This window comes from Podarcis liolepis (genome assembly GCF_965112155.1).
Source record: "Podarcis liolepis genome assembly, chromosome: 2".
NCBI classification, from domain to species: Eukaryota; Metazoa; Chordata; class Lepidosauria; order Squamata; family Lacertidae; genus Podarcis; species Podarcis liolepis.
The window spans coordinates 3,124,605-3,148,711 of record NC_139555.1 but is presented as its reverse complement, the minus strand read 5'-3'; the positions used below and the strand labels follow the sequence as shown (position 1 = coordinate 3,148,711).

The window sequence follows — 24,107 nt, the reverse complement described above, 5'->3', positions numbered from 1 at the left end:
CCTCCTTTGTTGTTTAGTCGTGTCCACCTCTTCATGACCCCATGGACCAGTGCACGCAGGCACTTCTGTCTTCCACTGCCTCCTGCAGTTTAGTCAAACTCATGCTGGTGGCTTTGAGAACACTGTCCAACCATGCTGTTAAACTACAGCTCCCATCATCTTACAGGGCCTTCTTTTCATCTGTTTCAAGCCTCCCAGTGGACATTTGGAAGAGGTGCTGTTAACGAACAGCAGTTATTGATTGGACCCTTTATTTAATTATTGAGAGCTATTGCACTCTAGGGATAAAGGCTACTGCCTCAGTGAAAGATTTTTTTCCAGGTTTATGCTGCTAGATGGTGCACATCTAGCTTCTAAACTTTGGAACTGGGGTCCCCTTATGCTCCTTGCACTTTCTGAGCTCTGCTGCACTGTGACGTTTCCTTCCTGCCCCCAGGATAAGCTCCCAATTCTGCTATCCTTGTCTCTGAGGTTTGGCGAGTTAAAAATGGCTGTAGTGCTTCAAGTCTACTGCTGCTGAAGTTCAGATAGACTGCTCCTGTTCAGTGCTGTTCAATTCCCCAGCCTCCAAGAAACCAAAAACAACTTCCTGGCAGCTGCTGCCAAGTATCATAATCTAATTTCCCCTCCACCCTCATCAATGTTTAATGGCTGAATGTGCTTTTCTGTGGAAGGCTGCAAGTAGAAGGCACTCTGTCCTGACTACACCTCTAAACAAACAGATGTTTGGCTTTTTACCTAGCGTCTTGAAAACAGGCTTCATTGTACTTTTTATAGTATTCAGTATTTATAGTATTCAGAACAGGGCCTACCAAGATTTCCTTTGGAATTTTCTCCCCACTTTACAGCCTGTCCACCCCACAAGTATCAGTTTTACATCAATTTTATTTTTGCGAATCAGCAGTGACAGAGCATTTGCTTTGCATACAAAAACTCGTAGGTTCAATCTCTGGTATTTACTTGGCAGGGTAGGAACTTCTGCTTAAAATCCTGCAGATGAGCCAGTGATCCAACTGGTTATAAAGGACCTCCCTCTCCCCCCCCCCCCCCGCCCTTCCCCATGAGAACCCAGACTGAGCATTGCACTTTTGTGAAAGTTCTGTGATACTTCTCTGCTTAAGAAATCCTGTTCCTGCACAAAACTACAGTTCCCATCCTAGGGTCCTCCTAGGGAACAGGAATCAGTATTAAATCAGTTCAAATCTTTCATGTAGATATGCCAGATCATATCTGGAGCATGAGGATGATGATGGTGCCCCCCTTTCCCCCAGGAAATCAGCCCTGAGTGCTCACTGGAAGGACAGATCCTGAAGCTGAGGCTCCAAGACTTTGGCCAGCTCATGAGAAGAGAAGACTCCCTGGAAAAGACCCTGATGTTGGGAAAGATGGAGGGCACAAGGAGAAGGGGGCGACAGAGGACGAGATGGTGGGACAGTGTTCTCGAAGCTACCAGCATGAGTCTGACCAAACTGTGGGAGGCAGTGGAAGACAGGAGTGCCTGGCATGCTCTGGTCCAGGGGGTCACGAAGAGTCAGACACGACTAAACGACTAAACAACAACAACAACAACAACCCCCAAACAGGGACTCAAGGTGACTTACAGATAAAAACAACAGCTAGAAACAGGGGAAATCCTCTCAATAAAAGCAATTTAACATTGATAGAATGAAAACTAATAAATGCAGAGAGAAAGTGAGAGGGAGGATTTTAATTCTATCAATGTTTAATTTTAGAACTATATAGATATAGATTATAGATATCGTTTTGTGTGTATAAACACACAGGACCAGCCCAGTACATTTTGGCACCTGAGGCAAACTACAAAATGGTGCCCCCTCCCTGCCAGGGAAGAGGGCATGAAGATCTGCATCAGGAACAAGGGGGGAGGGAATAAAGATCTACATTGGGAACAAGGCTGGGAGGAGACCACCAGCCCCTCCTATTTGCCAAGAGGCCACTGTAGCCACCTAATATGGCAGCTAGGCTCTATTCAGCTTGGTAATTTAGAAACTACCACAGCTGACACCAGCCATCACTGGCAGCATTTGTAGGGGTGGGGGACTGCCTGCCGCACCTCTCATTGCCACTGCGGCACCAGTAGCAGGCAAGGCATTCCTTGGAGGCTGAATATGTTGCTCCTGTGGATCCTGCCACCTGAGGTGGGTGCCTCACTTTGCTTCATGGATGAGCTGGCCTGTGTGTGTCTTATAAAGTGGTACCTCGGGTTACAGACACTTCAGGTTACAGACTCCGCTAACCCAGAAATAGTACCTCAGGTTAAGAACTTTGCTTTAGGATGAGAACAGAAATCGCGCGGCAGCAGCGGGAAGCCCCATTAGCTAAAGTGGTATCTCAGGTTAAGAACAGTTTCAGGTTAAGAACGGACCTCCAGAATGAATTAAGTTCTTAACCAGAGGTACCACTGTATAGTTTTGAGGTCCCGCCCCCCCCCGCTAAACCCTAGAAATGAGTAAATGGTAGGATTTTGACAATTTGAAGCATTGAAGGGAAGATTGGAGGCCAGTAGAAAAATACAGGCTAAGCTTCCTTTCCAAGCCAGGGCCTCACCTGGGATAGAAGCATTAACATGACAAAGGTGTTGGGCCTGGGCAGACAGAGGTTGCCAAGGAGATAGAAGAGTGCCTTTAACATGGAGTGCTGGGAAGAAGGGTGAGGGCAGTGACAGAGATTGACCATGGGCAGTCTGGCTGAGAGAGATGCCTTTGACTCCCAATGCTGCACTACTGTGAGGAACAAGCCACTCTTGAAATGACCATGCTGTAAGATCTGGGCTCCCTCCATGCAGACTGAAGCTGTAAGTATGTGAATAACACACACCAGCATGTCTTCAATTCTCCACAGCAGCACAACCCCTGGATGAGCACCTGCAACACCCCTGTGAATCTTGCTACCACTTGGCAGAGCGTGGGGGTGGTGCCCAACATTTGTAGCAATATATATACAGTGGTACCTCGGGTTACATACGCTTCAGGTTACAGACTCTGCTAACCCATAAATAATGCTTCAGGTTAAGAACTTTGCTTCAGGATAAGAACAGAAATCGGGCTCCGGTGGTGCGGCAGCCGAAGGCCCCATTACCTAAGTGGTGCTTCAGGTTAAGAACAGATTCAGGTTAAGAACAGACCTCTAGAACAAATTAAGTACTTAACCCGAGGTACCACTGTAACTGGCGGCCATCTGTCTGTGTCTTAGCAATGGAAGAGCGCAATATCAGAGATAAAGTCAAACTGTGGCAGCCCCCGCTGTGGCTCTAGAGGCATGTTTTATTGCAGCTGGGGCAGAGGAAGGTGTCTGGATTTGTTGCTCCAGATGCACCACACCCTGATGAGGGATTTGGTGCGTTTGAGCGGCCCTTTAAAAGAAAACCGCTCCGCTGCCCGGACAGCTCAGTCAGCCGCTCCTTTGGGTCGAGCGCGGTGCGACAAGGCCAAGGGTTCGATTCCTGCACTGCAAAGGGAGAGACGCCCCTCGGGGATCACGCCCAACGGCACGAGCCTACCGAACCAACCACGGCAATAGCAACCTGCTTACGTCACAGTCGCGCTCGCTCAGCCTTCTTCAAAAACGGCGCCCACGTCGGCGGGAAACGACGTCACCATTTCCCTCGCACGCTCCGGAAAGCGCAGAAGCCCCGCCCCCGCTCCTCATTGGAGGAGCCGGGGCGAGAGGGAAGGCGGCGCCACGGAGCCCGGATGTTGGCGGGGCGGCAGGAGGCGCGAGGCGGAGAGGCGGCAGCGGCCGGAGGGCGAGGCGAGCGCGGGGCGGGGCGGGGCCCATGGAGGGAGACCCGGGGCCTCTCGGGGTAAGGGCGGCCGGGGGGGGGCGGGAGGCGGGGGGGGCTCCCCCTCTGACATCCCCGGCTGGGAGGGAGGCAGCTCGCCGCCTCCCTGAGGAGAAACTCCGGGCGAGTTTCCGGGCGTCCCTGGCCTGGGAGGGGCGAAGGCAGGCGCTCTGCATGTGTCTCAGAAGCCCTGCTTCCGCCGCTGCCCCCCCCTTCCTCGGGGCGGGGGGAGGAGCCTGTCTGAACCCTGGTCTCCTGGCTCCTCCCTCCAGGAAGGGCTTCTGAGGCGGCGGCGGCGTTGTCGCCCCACAACCGCCCCACCAGGTGGGAAACGCGGCCTGGCTGCTGGGGAGGCTCCGGGGCTTCTGGCTGCTCTCCTTTTGCTCTGGCCTCCAGGTCTGCCCAGGGGTGGAGAGGCTGGGCCTCGGGATGCCTCAGCAGGGCCTGCTGGGTGTTTCAACTTTCAAATTCCGAAAAGGAGGGGTGCTAAAAAGTAGGACTTGGCAGCTCAAAAGATGCTTTGGTTAAATTAATGTAATTTACTTTTGTGTGTAGAATTACATAGAAATCCCTTTAAATGATTGCCAAGTACTTGCAGTTACATTATATATTAATAGTTATTATTTAGCCTTGCTTGACATTTACAGAAGATAAAGTTATTATTTTGGGGTTTTCCAAAAGCAGTTAATGTACTTCTTCATCAAACATATCAAGCTAAATGTTGCTCAACCACACAGAAAATAGCAAATTGGAATTCCTCGCAGCTAAAAACGTATTTTCAAAACCCCTCACTGAAGGAATTTGTAGACATAATATAGGTTTAAGGTGCCATTTAGTTCCTAGCTCTCATATCTCAGTTTCCAACACTGCTCCTCTTAGATTGCATTCTAGCCACCACAGGACTCTGACTGGAATCTTGAGGTTTCTGTAGACTGTAGATGGGTTGTGGCTGCTCCGAGAAAGTTGGAGCATGTTCTAAGCAAGCACCACTAGCAGAACAGGTGTGAAGGCACACCTGTTTAACCAATCATTTCCCCATAACCTGTACTTTGGATTTTATTGTTTTAAATGTCATGCTTTTTAACCGACTTGGTTTACTGTATACAGGCAACTCCACATTTGTATAGTTGTTGGTTCTGAGACATTGTTCTGCCCCTATTGTGGGGCCGGAAATGGTGCATGCGTTAGCTGTCACATGTGCCTCTTTCTGTGGGAAATTGAGTAGTTGTCAACTTGACAATTTAATAACTGAGTTGTGCAATTGTATACTTGGCATTTGATTGTGTAATGCTGAGTTAACACTGCTTGGTGCAGGATTAAGGAATGGTAATCAGTTTGCTGTAGTGGCTGGAGCAACTTGGTTGAAATGGATGCTGTTGAGATAACATCACTAACTGTTGGAAACTGTAGTAGATAGGTAGCCGTGTTGGTCTGCCATAGTCAAAATAAAAAATTCCTTCCAGTAGCACCTTAAAGACCAACTAAGTTAGTTCTTGGTATGAGCTTTCGTGTGCATGCACACTTCTTCAGATACACTGAAATAGAAGTTGCCAGATCCTTCTATATAGTGAGAAGGTGGGGAGGGGTGTTACTCAGAAGGATGGTGGGAATGGGAGATAGGCAGATAGCTGGGAGAGCCTGTTGACGACTCTTAACGACTGTAATAGGTCTTACAGGAAAAGGCAAGGGGTGGGAAGGTGAGAAATGGTTTAGTTATGTATAGTGAGATAAGAATCCAATGTCTTTGTTAAGCCCAGGTCTTTTCATGGTTTTAAGTTTGGTAATGAGTTGTAATTCAGCAGCTTCTCTTTCCAGTCTATTTCTGAAATTCCTTTGTAGTAAAACAGCTACTTTGAGATCTTGTATAGAATGCCCTGGGAGATTGAAGTGTTCTCCTACTGGTTTCTCTGTTCTGTGATTCTTGATGTCAGATTTATGTCCGTTTATTCTTTGGCGTAAGGTTTGGCCTGTTTGTCCAATATAGAGAGCTGAAGGACACTGTTGGCATTTGATGGCATACACAATGTTAGACGATGAGCAATTAAATAGTCCCGAGATGGTATGTGTGATGTTGTTGGGGCCAGTAATGGTGTTGTCCGGGTGTATGTGGCAGCAAAGTTGGCATCTGGGTTTATTGCAGGCTCTGGTGCCAGTGTCTGTGTTAAGTCTGGTTGTAGTATTATTGTGGGTTAGGAGTTGTTTAAGATTGGGTGGCTGTCTGTAGGCAATGAAAGGTCTTCCTCCCAGAGCTTGAGAAAGAGAACTGTCATTGTCCAGGAGAGGTTGTAGATCTCTGATGATGCGTTGTACTGTTTTAACTTGGGAGCTGTATGTGATGACTAGAGGTGTTCTGTTATTTTCTTTTTTGGGTCTGTCTTGCAGCAAGTTCTCTCTGGGTATCAGTCTGGCTCTGTTGATCTGTTGTCTAACTTCATCTGCTGGGTATTTTAGTTCTGAGAAGGTTTGCTGTAGATCCCTTAGGTGAGAGTCTCTGTCTGTAGAATTGGAACAGATGCGGCTGTAACGTAGTGCCTGGCTATATACAATGGACTGTTTGGTATGTTTGGGATGGTAGCTAGAGGCATGTAGATATGTTGGAAACTGGTTATCCCAAGTATCCCACTCCTGGTTTTCTAGTACATTGTTCATATCTGTCTTGGAAGCTTCATGACCAGCTGAGGGTTTGAACCTTGTTTTATTTTGTCCAAACTTGTTCCACTAGGGGTTGGGGAGCAGAAATGTAAACCATTATTAGTAACAGTATTTCTGTTGTTGTGATGATGATGTGTGTAATGGCTGCTTGCTAAATACAATAAGCAGAACTGATGCCTATAGTATTTTCTCCGGAACTTCTGAGTTCTTGGCAATGCGGCATTTGCTCAGTTCAACATAGACTTCTTTTTGAACATGATCTTCTCCCATAGGTAGATCCTTACAGCCATAATGGATGATTTAAACCTGCACTACAGATTTCTGAACTGGAGGAGAAGGATCCGGGAGATCCGAGAGGTGCGAGCTGTTCGCTACCAAGAAAGGTTCAAACATATCCTTGTTGATGGAGACACATTAAGGTAATTTTTGGTGCTGAGAAAGTTGAGGAATCTATTTTGGACTTTTGAAGAAGCACATTTATTAGATTTTCTTACAAGAATATGATGATGATGATAAATTTAATATTTATACCCTGCCAATCTGGTTTTCCCAGCCACTCTGGGCGGTTCCCAATAGAATATTAAAAACATGATAAAACACCAAACATTAAAAACTTTCCTAAACAGGGCTGCCTTCAGATGTCTTCTAAAAGGTAGTTGCTTATTTCCTTGACATCGGATGGGAGGACGTTCCATAGGTCGGGTGCCACTACCGAGAAGGCCCTCTGCCTGGTTCCCTGAAACCTCAATTCTCATAGTGAGGGAACTGCCAGAAGGCCCTCGGTGCTAAACCTCTGTGTTCAGGCTGAACAATGGGGGCAGAGATGCACTTTCAGGTATACTGGGCTGAGACCATTTAGGGCTTTAAAGGTCAGCACCAACACGGAAATGTACTGGGAGCCAATGAAGGTCTTTCAGGACCGGTTTTATATGGTCTTGGCGGCCACTCCCAGTTACCAGTCTAGCTGCTGCATTCTGGATAAGTTGTAGTTTCCGGGTCACCTTCAAAGGTAGCCCCACGTAGAGCACATTGCAGTAGTCCAAGTGGGAGATAACTAGAGCATGCACCACTCTGGCGAGACAGTCTGTGGGCAGGTAGGGTCTCAGCCTGTGTACCAGATGGAACTGGTAGACAGCTAACCTGGACACAGAATTGACCTGTGCCTCCATGGACAGCTGTGAATCCAAAATGACTCCCAGGCTGTGCTCCTGGTCCTTCAGGGGCACAGTTACCCCATTCAGGACCAGGGAGTCTCCCGCCCCCCCAAAAACAGTACTTCTGTCTTGTCAGGATTCAACCTTAATCTATTAGCCGCCATCCATCCTCCAACTGGCTCTTCAACATTTTGTACTTCTTACAGATGAGGATTTAATCCCTTTAAATGCATGTTGATGGGAAATAGCAAATATGTGGAATAAACTCAGATCTCGAAGACAGATGGCCTAGTTGTTGAAACAATCAGAGCATCAAAAGTTTTAAACTCCAGAATGGCTGTACTGGATTAAGAATATTTCTGTGTGCACCAGGAATTTAATGGCATTAAAACCCCACCTTACTGCTGACTTTCATTTTTATAAAAAAAGAAAGAAAAAAGTTCATAGGTCACTCTTCTCCTTTAGTGACCCATTTGGTGCAACAACTTTGCTGTCATTTAGAACAGATTGGTCAGCTGACTGTGTGGGTCAGACCTAACAATAAAACAATTTTATCTCTTTGGTGGCTCTCCAGACAACATATTAAAAAGAAAATATTTCTAAGTTGTAAAATAAAACTGAGGTTCCCTAGTCCTGAATTATAGGGAAAGAAATAAGTTATTTTAAAAAATTGGAGAACTGAGGTCTGGGTCATTTAATTCCTTTTGTGGCTTTTAAACATGCCTGCCCTGTAACCAAATGTTGAAGTCTTTATAAAGCATTGAATTCTACACCTTTGCCTAGGTCAGTTGTAGCCAAATCCCTTTGGATGTTGTTAGACTACCTCCCATCAGCCTCAGCTAGCATGTACCCGTGGTTAGATATGATAGGAACTATCTGGAGGGCACCATGTTGGCTACCTCTGGCCCAGTTATTCTTTCTCCAGGTGGCTTCTGGCCTAGTCAGTGTCATGAAGAACTACTGTATCAGCAGTGTGGAGATCTTGCTCCAGGAGGGAGGTGATCGCTGAAGTTTAGGACTTTACTGTTGATAGTCCCTTTCTTCTTTTGTTGTGGCCTGATATCTAGGCCTGAGTTTTCTTATCTGTTGCTGCTTCTAAAGCGGTTGCATTTTGTACTTTGATTAGTGAAGAAGCTGACCTCATATCTTTTCTGCAGTTACCATGGAAATTCTGGTGAAGTCGGCTGCTACGTTGCTCCTCGCCCACTGACCAAAGACAACAATTATTTTGAGGTAACTTGCTCAGCTCTCTTGACAATTGGGAGGCATATTTTTTTCTTTTTGCAACAGGTTTGGAGCAATAGTTATCAAAATGCTGTTAACACCAAGGATCCTCCATGGTTTTCACTTTTTGTGTCTAACAGTTTTGTTTTCTGTTGCTGTTGAGGGCCAGGCTAGAACCAAACGACCAGAATTTTAGCAAAAGATTAGGCGACGTTTCCTAATGGTAAGAGCTGATCGGCAGTGGGGCAGGCTGGCTTAGGAGGTTCTCCTTCCTTTGGATGTATTTAAGGAGAGCCTAGGCAGCCATTTGTTAGAGATGTTGTAGTTTCATGATTTCTGCATCGAAGGGGAAAAGTCAGGCATGACAAACTTAATAGTGGGGGTTGGGTCAAGGGAAGAGCTGCTAATGATGGCAAACATCAGCGATGGTACTTCGTAGAACCACCAAGCTGAGTATATCCCAGCAGCAATGTGATCTACTGTGGCCTACTACTGTGGTCTACTATGACCTTTAAACCATTTCTCAATGCTGCTTGTTTAAGACTTTAAACACAGAGTTGTCCCGGACCTGGCAGACCATAATATATGGCTGACAGGACTGCATTTGTTTTGATGGGTCATAGAATGTGTAAAAACTCATTCTAGGTAAGTTGAGGCTCTGGCACAGTAAGTGGCTGCTAAGCATATTAAGTGCTCCGAGCAGTGACAGAGTGTTCTTCGCTGGCGCCTGGGGTGGGTGGAGCATGCCGGCAGATCGATGCCTGCCCACTGGAGCTAGCGGTGCTGCGCTGCGCCACTTGCCTGGCCATGCATTGGGGAGCCTGGCTGGCCGACACTGCTGACACCACCCTACTTTGAGGGGTGCATTCACAGCACCCTGCGAGTGCAGTGCCATTTTGTGAGACTTGCAAAATGGCGCAGGGATGGCAGGGCGTATGCCTATTGCATCCTTCCGAAGCCACCCTCCATACATAGTGGGGAGAACTGTTTTTAAGAGCATTTGACGTGCCTTTGACAGTCTGTGCAGGGTAGAGAAGCTGGCAGTTGATGCTAAGGCCATGTCATGTTGGACTATTTTGATTGTTGTTAGCCGCCCTGAGCCCAGCTTCGGCTGGGGAGGGCGGGATATAAATAAAATTTATTATTATTATTATTATTATTACGCCATTGGCTCAGCGGGATTCATTGCTAGTGGGGTCATTGTGCTAGCAAGTTAGTGGGAAGGGGAGAGTAGATTCCATTCTCCAGATGTGGATCTTTATGTAGCCAAAATGGAGGTAGCAACTGATCAATCTTCATGAAGATGAAATGCTGACAGACTTGTGGGGTGGAGTGGGAGCAGAAACCTGGAGCAAGTGTGCATATAATATTTAATAGCTGTTTGACCCATTCTCCACATTCTCATGAGCAGACAGGTGTGTAGTCCTGGAAGGTAGATAATTTAGAAAGGGAACCCTGGAACTCCTTTCACGATAGTGGGCAGAATCAAGTGTGGTGTGAACAGACTTCAACTTTCTCTACTTCCCCTGCAATCCCAGATCTGCTCTGGAGAGTCCCCTAATCCCCTAAGCAGATTTTGAAGATGGGCAGGAGAGAGGAGAGGAAGATGAAGTCATGTTGCTCAAGAGGATGTCCATTCTGCTTACACACAGTTGGATACAATCCAGTCATTATTAGCCAGGGGTTGGCAACCTAAGGCCCATGGGCCACAAGCAGCCCACAGGGGTCGTTTAACCGGCCCACGAGCCGCCCGCTTGGCAAGGCCCCGCTGCTGCGCTAAACCTTCTGCAGCGCCAGAAATAGCATCTGCACAGATGCAGAAAATCGCGGGTGCACGTGCGATCTAGCCCACGGAGGGATCTCCACTGGAGTGAACCGGCCCAGGCGAGGTAAACCTTGCTGATCCCTGTTCTTAGCCATTATACAGTGTGTTAAGGAGTTTACAATGCTCTTGTGTCTTATGTCTGTAATCTTCGTAACAAACCCTATAGCATGTCAGTAGTAAGTCCCTATTGCAGATGGCAAATTTGAAGTCAAGAGATTAGTACCTTCCCTAAAGTCACCTACATAATTTTTTTGTATGAGAGATTTGTGCCGGGAACTTGTTCCTCTTAGTTCATATGCTACAGTGACTCTGCTATCTTGTCATGTCAAAATAACATTTCTCACCTCTAGTGCCAAATATTATTTATTGTTACATTCTGTAAAAAGTCAGCTTGTTTTAAAATCTACTCAGCAACCCACTCATGTTTCCTTTATATACCAGGCAGGAAACTGGCCCTCTTCCTTGGAGGAAAGTACCAAGACAGTAGTAGTGCATTCTTTCTTCTGTCTTGTTCCTAGGTGTCAATTGTGGACAGCGGTGTGCGAGGGACCATTGCAGTGGGGCTGGTGCCTCAGTATTATAGCCTGGACCATCAACCCGGATGGCTACCGGATTCAGTTGCCTACCATGCCGATGATGGCAAGTGAGTTAACTGCTTACATTTCCTGAGCTTAAGAGCCATTCTACATGTTTTTCCCCCTCCATGGGTGTAAGAAATAAGTATGGCCAGTGCTTTGTTTCTAGGGGGACGCATATCCCTAAACATTTTGTGAATCTAAGTTTGGCCTCATTGAGGGGCAGTCTTTCAATATGATTAGGAAAATGAGAGTACCCCAAACTTTTTTTTTTTAAGAAAAAAGCACTGACTATGGCTGTCAATTGTTTCAGCAGAACTTGGTTGCTTCAATTTGCCATTCATAAAAACCATACTTTTACTTGTTTTTAGGTGATGCACATGTGCCATAGCTGGCTCTTTCCTGCATGTGATGGAATAGAGGGTTCTAAGATGAAGCACACTCTTAGATTTTCATTTTAAAATGTTACTTTGAAATGTATCATCTCATTCAGTGGGCACCCACCTTGTAGATCAAATGGCTTAAGCAAGTTATCTTATCCTTTAGTTGGCTATACATTGCAGCCACTGAAATAACTCTTATGTGTAACAGTTGCATGTATATCTGACACACACATGCACACATGCTCTTATGTGAGGGAAACTGGAATTAGAAGCAGGTTTCCAGTGCATTTACAGTAGGTAAAATACCCACATTTTGCAATGTTCACACATGGTGGTGTGCATTCTTTATTTCCCCCTCTGCTTCTCCTGGTGACAATGTGCATTTCTTAAGTGTGTAGTTGCATCTGAAGGTCTTCTCCTGCTGCACCTACCACCATAAGAAGGATAGTTGGTGGCCCCTGGAGAGTGATGCCCTGCCTGTGAAATTCCCTCCAGGTCTGGTGTCTGCTTTTCTTTTATTTTGTTGCTAGGCGAAGACCTTTCCTTTCCCAGGTTGTTAACATTGCTAACTTATAAAGCTTCTAATTCTTTTTGAGTTGTGAGTTCCATTGCTTGGAATTGTATACTGTACTTTGCTTTCTTTTTCTTTTAGATGACTTGTGGTTTGTTGGTTTTTACTGTTTTGAAAGCTGCCTTAGGAATGCTGATTGGCCATTGAAGGCTGAGGGTATATGTTTCAGAAATAATAAACAATTTTTAAAAAGAGCTGCCAGGGCTGAAGTTCCATGGGAAATAACTCTCCTCCCCTTACATCATATGCTTTGAAGAGTTGTGGCTACTCAGTATTGAGGCACTGTGTGTCCATGCTTGCATGCACATGGGACTCTTCTCAGAGAATCTGGGTTGCTTGCTACAGCAGCCATTCTTGTTTGCTTGCAGATCTTACTCTTGTGCTTGAAAGCTCATGGGGTTGCCATTCTGTGTTTTGCAGCACAGAGGGGAGAGGAGGGAGAGTGACCAGAGGTAGTTGCGTGTGAGGAGAAACCCTGAAGAAGGCATCCTGGAGGCTTTGCAGGGCCTGACACTCCCCCATCTTCAGCAACCATTATTTTAGATTAGGAGTTGCTATCCTCTGGCCCTCCAGGTGTTGTTGGACACCTCCCATCAGCCAGCATAGACACTGGCCAGTGGTTTCTGAATCAGTCTTCTCCCACTCTAGCAGTGGTCTGCTGTAGGATGTTGGTGCCTTTCTGATACCAATGTGTAAGTAGCCAATGCTAGAATACAGATAAGCTAATGGGGCTGGGATTCTGGCTATGCCCTCTTTTCAAGGGAACTTAGAAGGATCACGTGTGACATTTCTGGGTGCTTCTGTTTGGTGAGGAAATGGATAGAACTTAGTGTGAAACCTTAAACTGTGGACTTCCCAAACTCAAAGAGTGTTCTTTAAGATTATAGACCTGTTTACTGTTACCCTATTAGTCTTGTGCATCATAATATTGTCCATTTTTCCTTGGATAATGACACATCTTGTCCATTAAAACTTATTCCAAGATCTGCTTGTGTGTTTACCCATCCAGACTTTACAATGGCCGAGCCAAGGGCCGTCAGTTTGGGACAAAATGTAGCTCTGGGGACCGAATCGGCTGTGGGATTGAGCCAGTGTCTTTTGAAGTCCAGACAGCTCAGATATTCTTCACCAAAAATGGAAAGAGGGTACGTTTGGTAGCTTCTTTGTTGGGGGTTAAAGGAGGCATTGCCCCAGGGCACATCCTGAAGGCACATAATGCAGCAGCCTTGCTGAAACTAAGCAGGCCTGGGTCTGGTCAGTTCCTGAATGGGTGGCTTCCTGGTAACCCCATGGAACCCCAAGGAAGAAACGTGGATATATAAATGAAACAGAAAATATAGTATTTTCCCCTGCCAGAGAAACAGGAACTTCCCCGAGGCCACCTATTGAGTTGATGAATGAAATGAGATTTGACCCAGGGAACTCCTGGCTTACAAACTTGGAGTCATCTGTCACATATTAAAAGAGAATGAGGCGATGGAATCCTGGACTGTACCAACCTTGATTTGCGAGTGGAATTTCATTTTTTAACTCTTCCCCATGTAAAATAACCCCCTCCTTGCATGTAGAGAACTTAGCACAACAAGGGGAGACCCACGCTGTACCTTTTGCTCCACCTTGCTAGTTGTCTAAATACAAAGGGTTTTTTTATATAAAAAAAATTCCCCCATCCCAACAGTCTGAAGTGGTACAGTCCAAGAACTCTGCCAACTCACTCTGCCACTTCATTCTGTGCAATCTGTAGAATGGTTCTTGGCCAGTTCGCTAAACTGATTTATTCTGGAAAACAGAAGCAGCGCTATGTATAACAGAGAGATTGGCTTCCTCCCACAGGTGGGCTCCACTATAATGCCACTTTCCCCAGAGGGGCTCTTCCCAGCCGTGGGAATGCACTCACTTGGGGAAGAGGTCAGACTCCATCTTCATGCGGAGCTGGGCAATGAAGAAGAGGATGACAGCATCATGATGGTGGACAGCTATGAGGATGAATGGGGCCGACTGCACGATGTGAAAGTGTGTGGCACAGTGAGTGAGCATCTCTTGGAAGGGTGGAGTGTGATGGATCTCCTGGGTAAGGCACCTGTGCTTTGGGGGAAAGCCTCAAAGACCCACCCAGAGAACAGCTACTTGCTCTCTGGAGTGTGCATCTGGGTGGGAGGGAGGGATATCCTGTCCTCTGTAGACTTGTCCAGCCCCATGAATAGTTGTCATTCATCCCAGCTGCAAATTTGGGTGATCAAGCACCTCTCACTTCTTAAACAAAGTGACGCCAACCAAAAATAGGGTGGTTGTTTCTTTATACTTGGGGGACATTCTAGATCAGGGTCTCCAGCTGTTGTTAGACTACGACTCCCATCATCCCTAGCTAGCAGGACCAGTGGCAAGGCTGATGGGAACTGTAGTCCAAAAACAGCTGGAGACCCAAGTTTGGGAAACCCTGCTCTAGATATACAGTAAATGTTTAACTGTCTATGTTTAAAGCTGCTTAAACAACCTGGTAAGGAATGCTGAGTCTTGAGGAATCATGGGGTGTTGAGGTTCCAGTTTAAGGGTGTGGGAAAGGAGAAAGGAAGGGATAACAGGGAATTGGCCTCCCTAAGTCCCTAATAGCTTTTTGTAAGTATATTGAAGAGGGGATTAAGGCTGGGGGAGATGGTTCAAAAAAGTATATTTCCTTGCACCGTACAGGGAACGTCAGGAGTCAGGAAAGGAAAAATGACTCCTTTCCCCTCTCCTGACCCTCCCCTCCCCTCCCCCAAACACAGACACACAACCACCCCAAGTTCAATGCTGTCAGACAGCTCTAAATCAGATCCCTCTACGTCTTCATAGCACAGCAGGGGAAGGACTCACGCAGGACAGGACAATCAAGGTGTCTTATCGCCCTGCTCCCACTCACTTCCCTGAATAGTACAAGTTCCAAGCTGGCCAGAACCCTCAATAGCTTGTTAGGATCAGGATGCGTTGCAAAGTTCTGTTGCAGGCTCCACTTTTTATTCTCTGCATGTACCTTTGATTATTGGTTGTTGAGGACAAATTGGCAGGGGGAGGGGTGTGATTACTGTCCTGTCCTGCTTTATGAGGTTCCCAGTTTTGGGAATAGAATGCCAGAAGCGTTTAGATGCACGGTTGGCCTTAATCTGGCAGCTCACTTACATGAAAAAGACACATGCCTTTTTTCACTTGGTGATGCAGATGCGCAGTCCTGTTGGGGAGGTAACCATGTGGACTGCATAACTCTTGCTGGTACCTCTCAGCTTCATTGACTGGTGGGGGAGATTCAGTACAAGCTGAAATGCCATGTCTCTGTGTATTAGGAGAAGATGCACTTGGCCTAAAGCCAGTTTGCACTAACCATTCAGCAAAGCGTGCTCTAGGGCAGAGGTTTTCAGTCTTTTTGAGTCCATGGCTCCTTAAACCAAGTTCATTTTTCTGCAGCACCCCTGTGGGGCTCAGGAGTCCAGTAATGTCATCCCTTGCCTGCAGAGCCAGCAGCCTCTCGCCATTTTAGGAGCACCCTCCCTTGTGGCGTGTTCCTTCAGCCTTCTCTTCTCTCCTTTCTCCTTGGGAGTCCTCTCCCGGTCTCTGAGCTGCCCCCTCCACCCCAAAGAGAGGTGTCTCCTCACACTGCTGCACAGGGGCCTAGGACTTGTTTGTCCATTCCCAACAGCAAGAGCTGGCGGACTGGCTGGCTGGGCTCCCTTGCCTGCTTGCTTGCATACTCCAAAGCTGCCTCAATTCTTGGCAACCAGCACTCCCTGGCCAGGCCCATAGGCACCATTTGCCTGTGGAGCTTGTAGCCAGGGCTGCTGTAACAAACAGCCACGCAAGCCTTTGGGAAGCAGAGTCTTGAGAGGGCATCAGAGGAGGGAAGGAAGGAAGGAGGGACAGAGGCCAGTGTTGCCCATGTCACCCCGATGATAATTCAAGGCACCCCAGGGTGCCACGACACACTGGTTGAAAACCGCTGCTCTAAAGCCTGGAGTGTGTGGCTTTGCTCCTCTGAATTCTCTGTTATTCCAAAAGTGGCCTCATTTCCTCATGAGATAGCATATACCGCCAGTATATACTGATTGCTGTGCAGGATGTAGAAGAGCAGAATAAGTAGTATGCTGAAGTGTGGCCTTGCCAGGGGAAGGAAAGAGGGTCTGCTTGTGCATGTGGGAGTGCTGGAAAAGGGAGCGGGTGGGTTGGAGGCAGGTACAGGGCTTAAGGGCGCTGACAAAATAATGGACTTATATGGATTTAGTGGTGGATCTTGAACCTGTCTTCCCTCCTTCCTGCTTAATTTTCAGACTGGCCTCTTAGTTTGAGATCACTTCTCTAGAAATCCAAAATAGAGCCGCCTGGGCCTGAATCTGCTCTGCATCTCCCTCCAGTGCAGAGTGGGTGAGCAGCCCAGGAACCCAGCAGCACTCTTCTTGCTTGCTCTCCTCTCTAGGGGCCCTGACTAAGCACATGGTGTCCTGAGACTCCTTGTTTTAGAAGCATTTTTTCTGTCTCCTGTGGGCTCAGATTGATGCTGGGCAGCATGTGAAGAGAATCTGCTGAAATCCCAAGGGCTGGGCAGAGTACACCAGCCTTCCCTCCCTCAGGGTGGCGGGATAGGAGGAATACAGCCTTATGTCTAAAGTGAGATGTGTTTTTTAGTCCTAGTTTTTTGGGAAGTGGGGTCCAACTGTCTACTCAACAATACTTTGAGCACATGCCTCATATGCTCAGTAGCACTCTCCCCTTCATATATTCTGACCCATTCTGGGAGCTCTGCTTTCAAAGCTCCTGTTCCTTGTGTTCACACCACATTCTTTCACTTTGTTTTTGGCTGGGCACCTCCCAGATGTAATGCTGCAGCCTGTTGTACTAAGTCAGGGTGAGGAGCCCGTGGTTCTCCCATATGTTGTTGGACTCCCAGCTTCTTTAATCTCTACTCAGCATAGTCCAGTGGTCAGGGAAGATGAGAGTTGTGGTCCAGCAACATCTGGAGGGCCAAAGATGCTCTGCCCCTGTGCTAAGTGGTGGTGACTCCTTGTGACGCGAATATGCTGCAAAAGGAGGCTTTGGTGAAGATGTTTTGGTTTAATCCCTTGCTAATGCTGATTGTGCTATTATTTTCTCCCAGAATTTCTCATCTGGCTTTCTTATTGCTGTTCAACAAATGAAGGCCTAGCTCTCATTGTGGTGGCAAACCTGACTGTTGGTGTGATGTAGATCTGTATGATCCAGTCTACCTCCATACAAAAAAAAGTTTTTAAAAACAAATATTTCCCTGTATATAGAAAACAGAATCTTGGGGGTGTGCAGAGGATTTTATTTATTGTATCTATTAAAATCACTTTGTGAGAATTAGGCTGAAATAATCTTGCAGTATGTGCCTTTGAGTTCACTGAATGTTCCAGGGATGAAGAGGTGGCCTTGGGTGCCAAACAGGCATTATATCAAAGTTTTGTACTGGAGTCATTTTTAAATGGCTATTTAAGAACCTGAAGCCTCGGATCAGTTACTAGTTGATTTGGTGTTGTGCCACCTAGAATCTTGCTCTATGACACTAGTTTGAATCTCAACTTAGATAAAAAGTTCACTGGGTGACCTTGACCTAGTTCCCTTCACTCAGCCTAACATACCCCACAAGCTTGTTGCCAGATTAAAATGGGACAGAGGCTTATGATCCTCACACTGAGTTCCTTAGAAGAAGGGTGGGATAAAAATGTAATATTGCCAGCACACAAACTTGACGCTCCCCAAGTCTCACATGGAATATTGGTAGGGCCATGTCAACTCTGGCCACAAAAATTAATGTGCATAAGTACCAGGGAAAGCTGACTTGTGCAACTGGTGTGGTTTTTGCAAACGGAGAACCTCTGCATGGATATTACTATTTTATAAAATGCTACTGGTTTTGTGAGTAGTGAGGAATGGCAAGGAGTTACAGATTTCCATTGGTGGGAAAAAACATTAAGTCTTCCTCTCACATTCCAGCTGCTGTAAGCTCTAGTTGTGAGTTGAACCCTGTGTCCAACAATATGCATTTCCTTTCCATTCCATAAAGAATTGTAGCACACACCTAGTCCTGGATATTGATGTTCATGTGAGTTGGGTTTATCAGCATATTTCAGTCACTGCTCTTGCATTCAAATCTCTTTCCCAACAACACGAGGGCTAGAATCATACAGACTTGTTTTCTGCTGGATGCCAGAAACTGGAGTCCTCAGGAGTTAACCAGAGCAAGCTTCTGTGTTTTTGCAGTGGTGCAGAAAACGATTGTCTCACACTGGAATGTTTCCTGCATGGCTGTCAGTGTTGACCATTGTCACTCTTGGCCTTGAACCATCTGGGCCAGATGTTCACTCAGCTTCATTTGTGAAAGCTTCCAGTGATAGATTTGCTTATCTTGCCTGCTAAAGTTGCCCTGTTGCCTAATGCTGTCGTTGTTAACAGAATATAACTTGGGGTGGGTGGGGGAAGGGCCATCTATCATTTTAAAATTGTTCTCCTTCTGTCCTTCCCATAGCAGCCGCAAGGGAGCCATTTGGCACCCACACACCCTTCAGCGGCCCAGTGTGTGTTACTGAATCCTGCAGTCTTCTATGCATTCAGAACACCAAGTTCTTCTGACCTTGATAGCATTCTTATCCTTGGAAATAAGTCATGGTTGGGGAGCTGGTGGATAACATGCATTATGTGCATAAAGTATATTCCTTCCCCCCTTTAAAATTATATTTTATTGAACAATTTCAGAAACTGATGTATTTGATATATATCAAGCATGTGTTGGAGAAACAGGAATACTACAATTGCAAAATGCATCATATATGATAAACCATAATTCTGGGACTCACTAGGAAATCATCACTTAAAATTCTCAAGGTAATAAGAGAAACACCAAAAAAGCCTTTTCATCTCTAACATGGAATGCTTTAATGCAATATTAATATAATGCAGAGTCTATAAATTAAGCAATATAAGAAACCTTTTCCATTTCTATCTTAGGCATCAATATCTGCTTACGCAAATGATTGATGGACATTAATTTCTCAAGTTTTCATGCTTCTTGAACTTGCTTGATAAGTTTATGCATATTGGCAAAATTCCAGAATTTATAAAGCATTTCCCCCCACCATTGTGCAATGCAGGGTTTTGGTTTTTTTGCAGATATAGCATCTGCATTACTTCTAGTGAGACAGGGAATGCATTATGGAAATAACACACACTGAGGATTCTTGTCTTGTGGGCTGATCTTTAGGAAACCAGAGTTCTATAAATCTGCAAGTTTCTATACTACTTTTTGTTTGTGTGACACTTTCAAAAGGTTCTGTTGAAGGCTGTGTGTTGCCCACTTCCTGTATCCCTGTCCTCTTTAGGCCCCTTCTGCAGGATCTCTTCAAAAGCTTTTCTTTTCTGTTGAATCAGAGATGATAAACTAGTGGCAGGCAGGCTGCATCTGGCCCCCAGCACCACCATTAAATCTTAATCCAAGGTGTGGTTAACAGAAGAACATTGTTCAGACAGTTTCATCTGTAATGGAAGTTTTTTTAAAAAAATCTAATAGGGTGTAGATTTATTGTATTGCTAACTCTTTTGCAAAGGACTGTTGGCAGTTTGCCTCTTAAAGTGGTCTTTCCGGAAGCTCATTTGTTTCCATGTGTAGCCTTGCACCCAAGAAATTGATCACATATGTCCCCAGACATTGGAAGCAGGTGATAAGATTGACTTCTGCAAGACGCAGGGAAATTCTTTTTAAAAATACTCATAGCAAGAAGCTTGATGCCAACCTGCATTTAATAACTCTCCTAATGGCCCCAGGGTACGAAGATTTATGTGCATGCAAGTGAATGTCCTGGGATGTGTGCTAGTCATGGAGGAAGGGTCTTCCAGACCGCTGCAAAGCAAAGAACATGAGTGGCCATACAGGTTTGTGAGGAGAGTGAAGGAGTCCTCTCAAGGTGATGCCCACAGTACACTCAATATTTCAAATGCGCTCATGAATCCAAAAGGTTGGCCACTGCTACCCTAGCATAAGAACATAGGAGCCTTGTAGATCAGACCAAAAGTTCATCTCGTCTAGCACCCTGTTCTCACAGTGGCCAGCCAAATGCCCCTTGCAATCTTGTAAACAGGACATGCCACTGGTATTTAGAGGCATGTTACCTCCGATATGGAGGTATTACACAAACATCATTACTAAGAGCCACAAATTCATGTAAGTTAGCCTGCTGTTAAAGCCCTCCAAACATGTAGGATTAAAACTTACTTGACAGTCATGACATGTTCTGTGGTGGTTGAGTGATACCACCAAAAAGGGCCTTCCTGTGGCAAGTTACTCCCCTTTCCAGCTGTAGCACATGCAGGTCACTGCCACATGAATGGATGCCATTACATTTTGGATCTTAACACACTCCCCGCCCCTCATGTCAGCCTGGAACACAGAGGGGTGGAGACTCACACCCTGAAGGCAAAGTTTGCACAGTGAGTAATGATGAATGTTACAGCCAGGTTGGGCTGTGCACCTCCAGGAGGCTTCATGGTGACAAAAGCATGTGCTCTGCCCTGAGGCTTAAATTATAGAGGCCCCCAAAGCTGTTATCTGGAAATGAAGAAGCTTCACAGTGGGGTGAAGGCACTGCAGCTTTTTCCTTTGTAACAAGATGCTGTCCCAGGCTCTCATCTGGTGTTCTTCAGTAGAGAACATCTGAGGACATGCCAAAGAGACATTCCAGACCTTTTCATGAAAGAGAGCCAGCTGTTCCACCAGCAGATTAAAACGGTGACTGGAGGTCAGCCCCTTAAAGCCAATATTGCTTTGGTTGATGTATTTGCCCCAACCAAGACTCTGGGTTGTCTGCTGTTTCCAAGTCTATCCTGTATACTGTCTGGCTGCTGCTTTATACCACAAATATCTGAACATTGTACTCTTCTGTTAGACAGAGCTGGAAGGGGAAAGGTAGGGTGTGGCCATGTTAATGGGATCTGTCGCCCTTCGTATTTTAAAATGCCTTGATGCTTTTGGCTTGCGTTCTTCCTCCTTGTCTCCCTCCCCCTAATCTCTTGAACAGTACAGAAGCAGCGATAAAATAGATACTAACACATGAAAAATGTTTGTTGAGTCATGACCACCACACTGAGTGCCTTTATTCTATATGCTTGGTCCTCCTATCCAAGAGAAATTGGAGTGCATTTTAATGTTCACATAAACTGGCTTGGATCCTTAAATAAGTTAAGGAAGTTCATGGAAAGAAAGTTTCTCGCCCCCCCCTAAAAGCCTCCATGAATGGTCGGGATGGACCTCCTGCACAACAGGTAATGCTTTCTTCATGAACTTTGATAAGTTCGGCTACAATCCTAACACCACTTAATAAGCCCTATGTAATTCAGACTTATTTCTGAGTAGACATACCGTATTGGCCCAAATGTAACCCATACCCCCCCCCCCAATTCCAACTGTGAAAAGTTAAAGTGCAGCTTATATTCATGACCTTATGCTGCTGGCAAAGCGGCGTGGCTCCCCTCCCCCAAGGAAAGCAGCCTGGGAGCGCAGAGCAATGCCGCCCTTCTCACCCGCTGCTCCCAAGCCTCCCCTGAGACGTCGGAATGAAGGGGGGGGGGAGAGGCTGCTAGCAAGGCAGCGCTGCTCCACCGCCCCAAGGTAGCAGCCCAGGAGCACAGGGGAATGGTACCTGTAGGATTTTCTTCTACACTCGCCATTTATGGGTGTGAGTGCTTGAAGAATTTTAAGGGAGCGACTTATATTCGGGTATTGTCTTTTTTTCTTTCCCCCTCTTGAGTTTTAACGGTGCAGCTTATTTGAAGGTGTGGCTTATATTCGGGCCAATACAGTAGTTAGAATTGTGTTGTTAACTTAATATTTTCAAACTGTACACCAGGGAACTGGTATAAAATGCAGCAGCTAGACAACTGGGACCAAATACAGGGAACTATGATTATCTCCCACTTTGTTTCCCCAGCAGAAATTAAAGCACATGTGTTCATTTTGCAAACCTTCCTGGGGACAGAATTCCAAAGCGTGTATGTGTGTTGGAGGGGCTACCACCAAGAACCTCTTTGTTTCTGTTGGCTGTCTATCTTGCTTCTACTGTGGTAGGACAAGAATAGGGACCTCTGAGGGATATTTTAATGTTGAGGCAGGCTTATGTAGGAGAAAGCTGTCCTTAAGATACCAAGTGGTCCTAAGTGGTTTAGGGCTAAAGAGATGTAACTAAGCAACCACCTGTGGTCAGTGCAGAGGCATCTTCTGATAAGGGTTGGGGGATACATCTAACCACATATGGGAATTGGGCCAGAGACACTGAACTGGTCGCTGGGGACGGGTTGTTAACTGTGTTAGCATTGATGAACTGGAAGAGTCGCAAAAAGATTCCATTGAGCACATGGATTGATAATATGGACAGACTAGCTACATACGAACGAATTGCATGTCAACGCAAATTAAGAATGGATAAATATGAAGAAATTTGGAAGGAATATTTAAGCGATAAGGCGGACAGTGGTGGGAAGTAGGGGGAGGAGAGGTGGGGAAATATTGTTAAAAAGGTGTAGTCATAGGTATATCAGTATTCAAATCTGAATTGTCAAATTGTGTTATTAGTGTTATTATGGTTTTTGTTGTATGTGTCTTTTGCGGTTGTTGAAAAAATGATTAAATAATTTTTTAAAAAACTGCCTGATACTCTGAAGTTCAGCTGATTCCTGGGGTTCTAATAACTGAGGGTATTCTGGTTTTCTATTTAAAGTAGTTTTGTTATTTTATGTTGCAACAGAAAACTAACAGCTTTGATGAATATAGGTGTTCTGATGTTCTTGTCATATTACAAATTTTCCTCTTTCAGAATAGTGGTTACCATTTTGATAACCACTATTCATCCCAAGCAAGTGAGCTATGGTTGCCTCCAGTTCTGAGCTCTGCTTTCAGTGCTCTCAGAACAGGGTTGTAGTTTCAAGTCTTTGGGAATAATGGTCCCTGAGAGTCAAAGAGAATCAAAGAATTGTAGAGTTGGAAGGGACCATGAGGATCATCTAGTCCAACCCCCTGCAGTACAGGAATCTTTTTGCCCAATTTGGGGCTCAAACCCACAACCCTGAGGTTAAGGTCTCATGCTCTGCTGACTGAGCTATCCTAGCTATCTAATGCTATTGGGTGTAGCTTCAAACCAGCAATATGCTCCAGTACTTGCCCTAATGAGACGTTGATACATAGCTATCCTAAATCAGTCTTCTTAGTTTATTTGGAAGTTCTTTGGAATTCTTCCTGTCATTTGAGTTGCAAGATTGCTGAGACTGGGGGCTTAGATATAGCAAAATGCCAACTGTGGTGTGCTCCTACCCAATTGTTGTCTCTTGAGCTGTCCTGATTGTCATTCAGGCCCCACTATTATCTATCTGTTGCTTTGTTTAGACTGCCTCCCAGCACCACCACAGTTGGAATTGCCATCAGTTTGGCTAAGACTCCCTCCAGGATTTTTGTTGTTATTACTCCTGTTTGGACTGTATATTGACCCAAGAATTAATGGTCCATCCTTCAACTCCTCCTTCATATCAGCCCCTGGGGTCTTTGAGTACATTCACTGACAAATGCCCTTTTGCTATGCACATCAGGAAGACTGATCCTCCTACAGTGGTGCCCCACAAGACGAATGCCTCGCAAGGCGGAAAACCCGCTAGACGAAAGGGTTTTCCGTTTTGAGCTGCTTCGCAAGACGAATTTCCCTATGGGCTTGCTTCGCAAGACGAAAACGTCTTGCAAGTGTTCCGATTTTTTTCGCCCCCCCCCTTTTTCTAAGCCGCTAAGTCGCTAATAGCCTTTTAGCCGCTAAGCCGCTAAGCCTTTAATAGCCGCTAAACCGCTTATAGCGCTAATCCGCTAAGCCGCTAATAGAGTTGCTTCGCAAGACGAAAATACCGCTAGACGA

The 24,107-nt window shown here is 45.8% G+C and overlaps 1 protein-coding gene across 8 annotated transcripts in view; it reads left to right on the top strand.

Annotated features, from left to right (window-relative positions):
- Window positions 1-3,684: 3,684 nt before the first annotated feature.
- SPRYD3 (SPRY domain containing 3) overlaps window positions 3,685-24,107 on the top strand; it is a 47,177-nt gene continuing 26,754 nt past the window's right edge. Inside the window, exons 1-6 of one of the 8 annotated variants that reach the window (XM_083486718.1) lie at window positions 3,685-3,823; window positions 6,727-6,873; window positions 8,766-8,841; window positions 11,176-11,300; window positions 13,196-13,331; window positions 14,020-14,199. In XM_083486718.1, the coding sequence (XP_083342844.1) occupies window positions 6,746-6,873; window positions 8,766-8,841; window positions 11,176-11,300; window positions 13,196-13,331; window positions 14,020-14,199 (645 nt within the window). In that variant the 5' untranslated portion in view covers window positions 3,685-3,823; window positions 6,727-6,745. Of the gene's footprint in view, window positions 3,824-3,866; window positions 3,926-4,067; window positions 4,127-4,686; window positions 4,804-6,726; window positions 6,874-8,765; window positions 8,842-11,175; window positions 11,301-13,195; window positions 13,332-14,019; window positions 14,212-24,107 lie in introns of those variants that run through there. The other 7 variants (XM_083486713.1, XM_083486712.1, XM_083486719.1 and 4 more) reach the window with 7 other exon arrangements.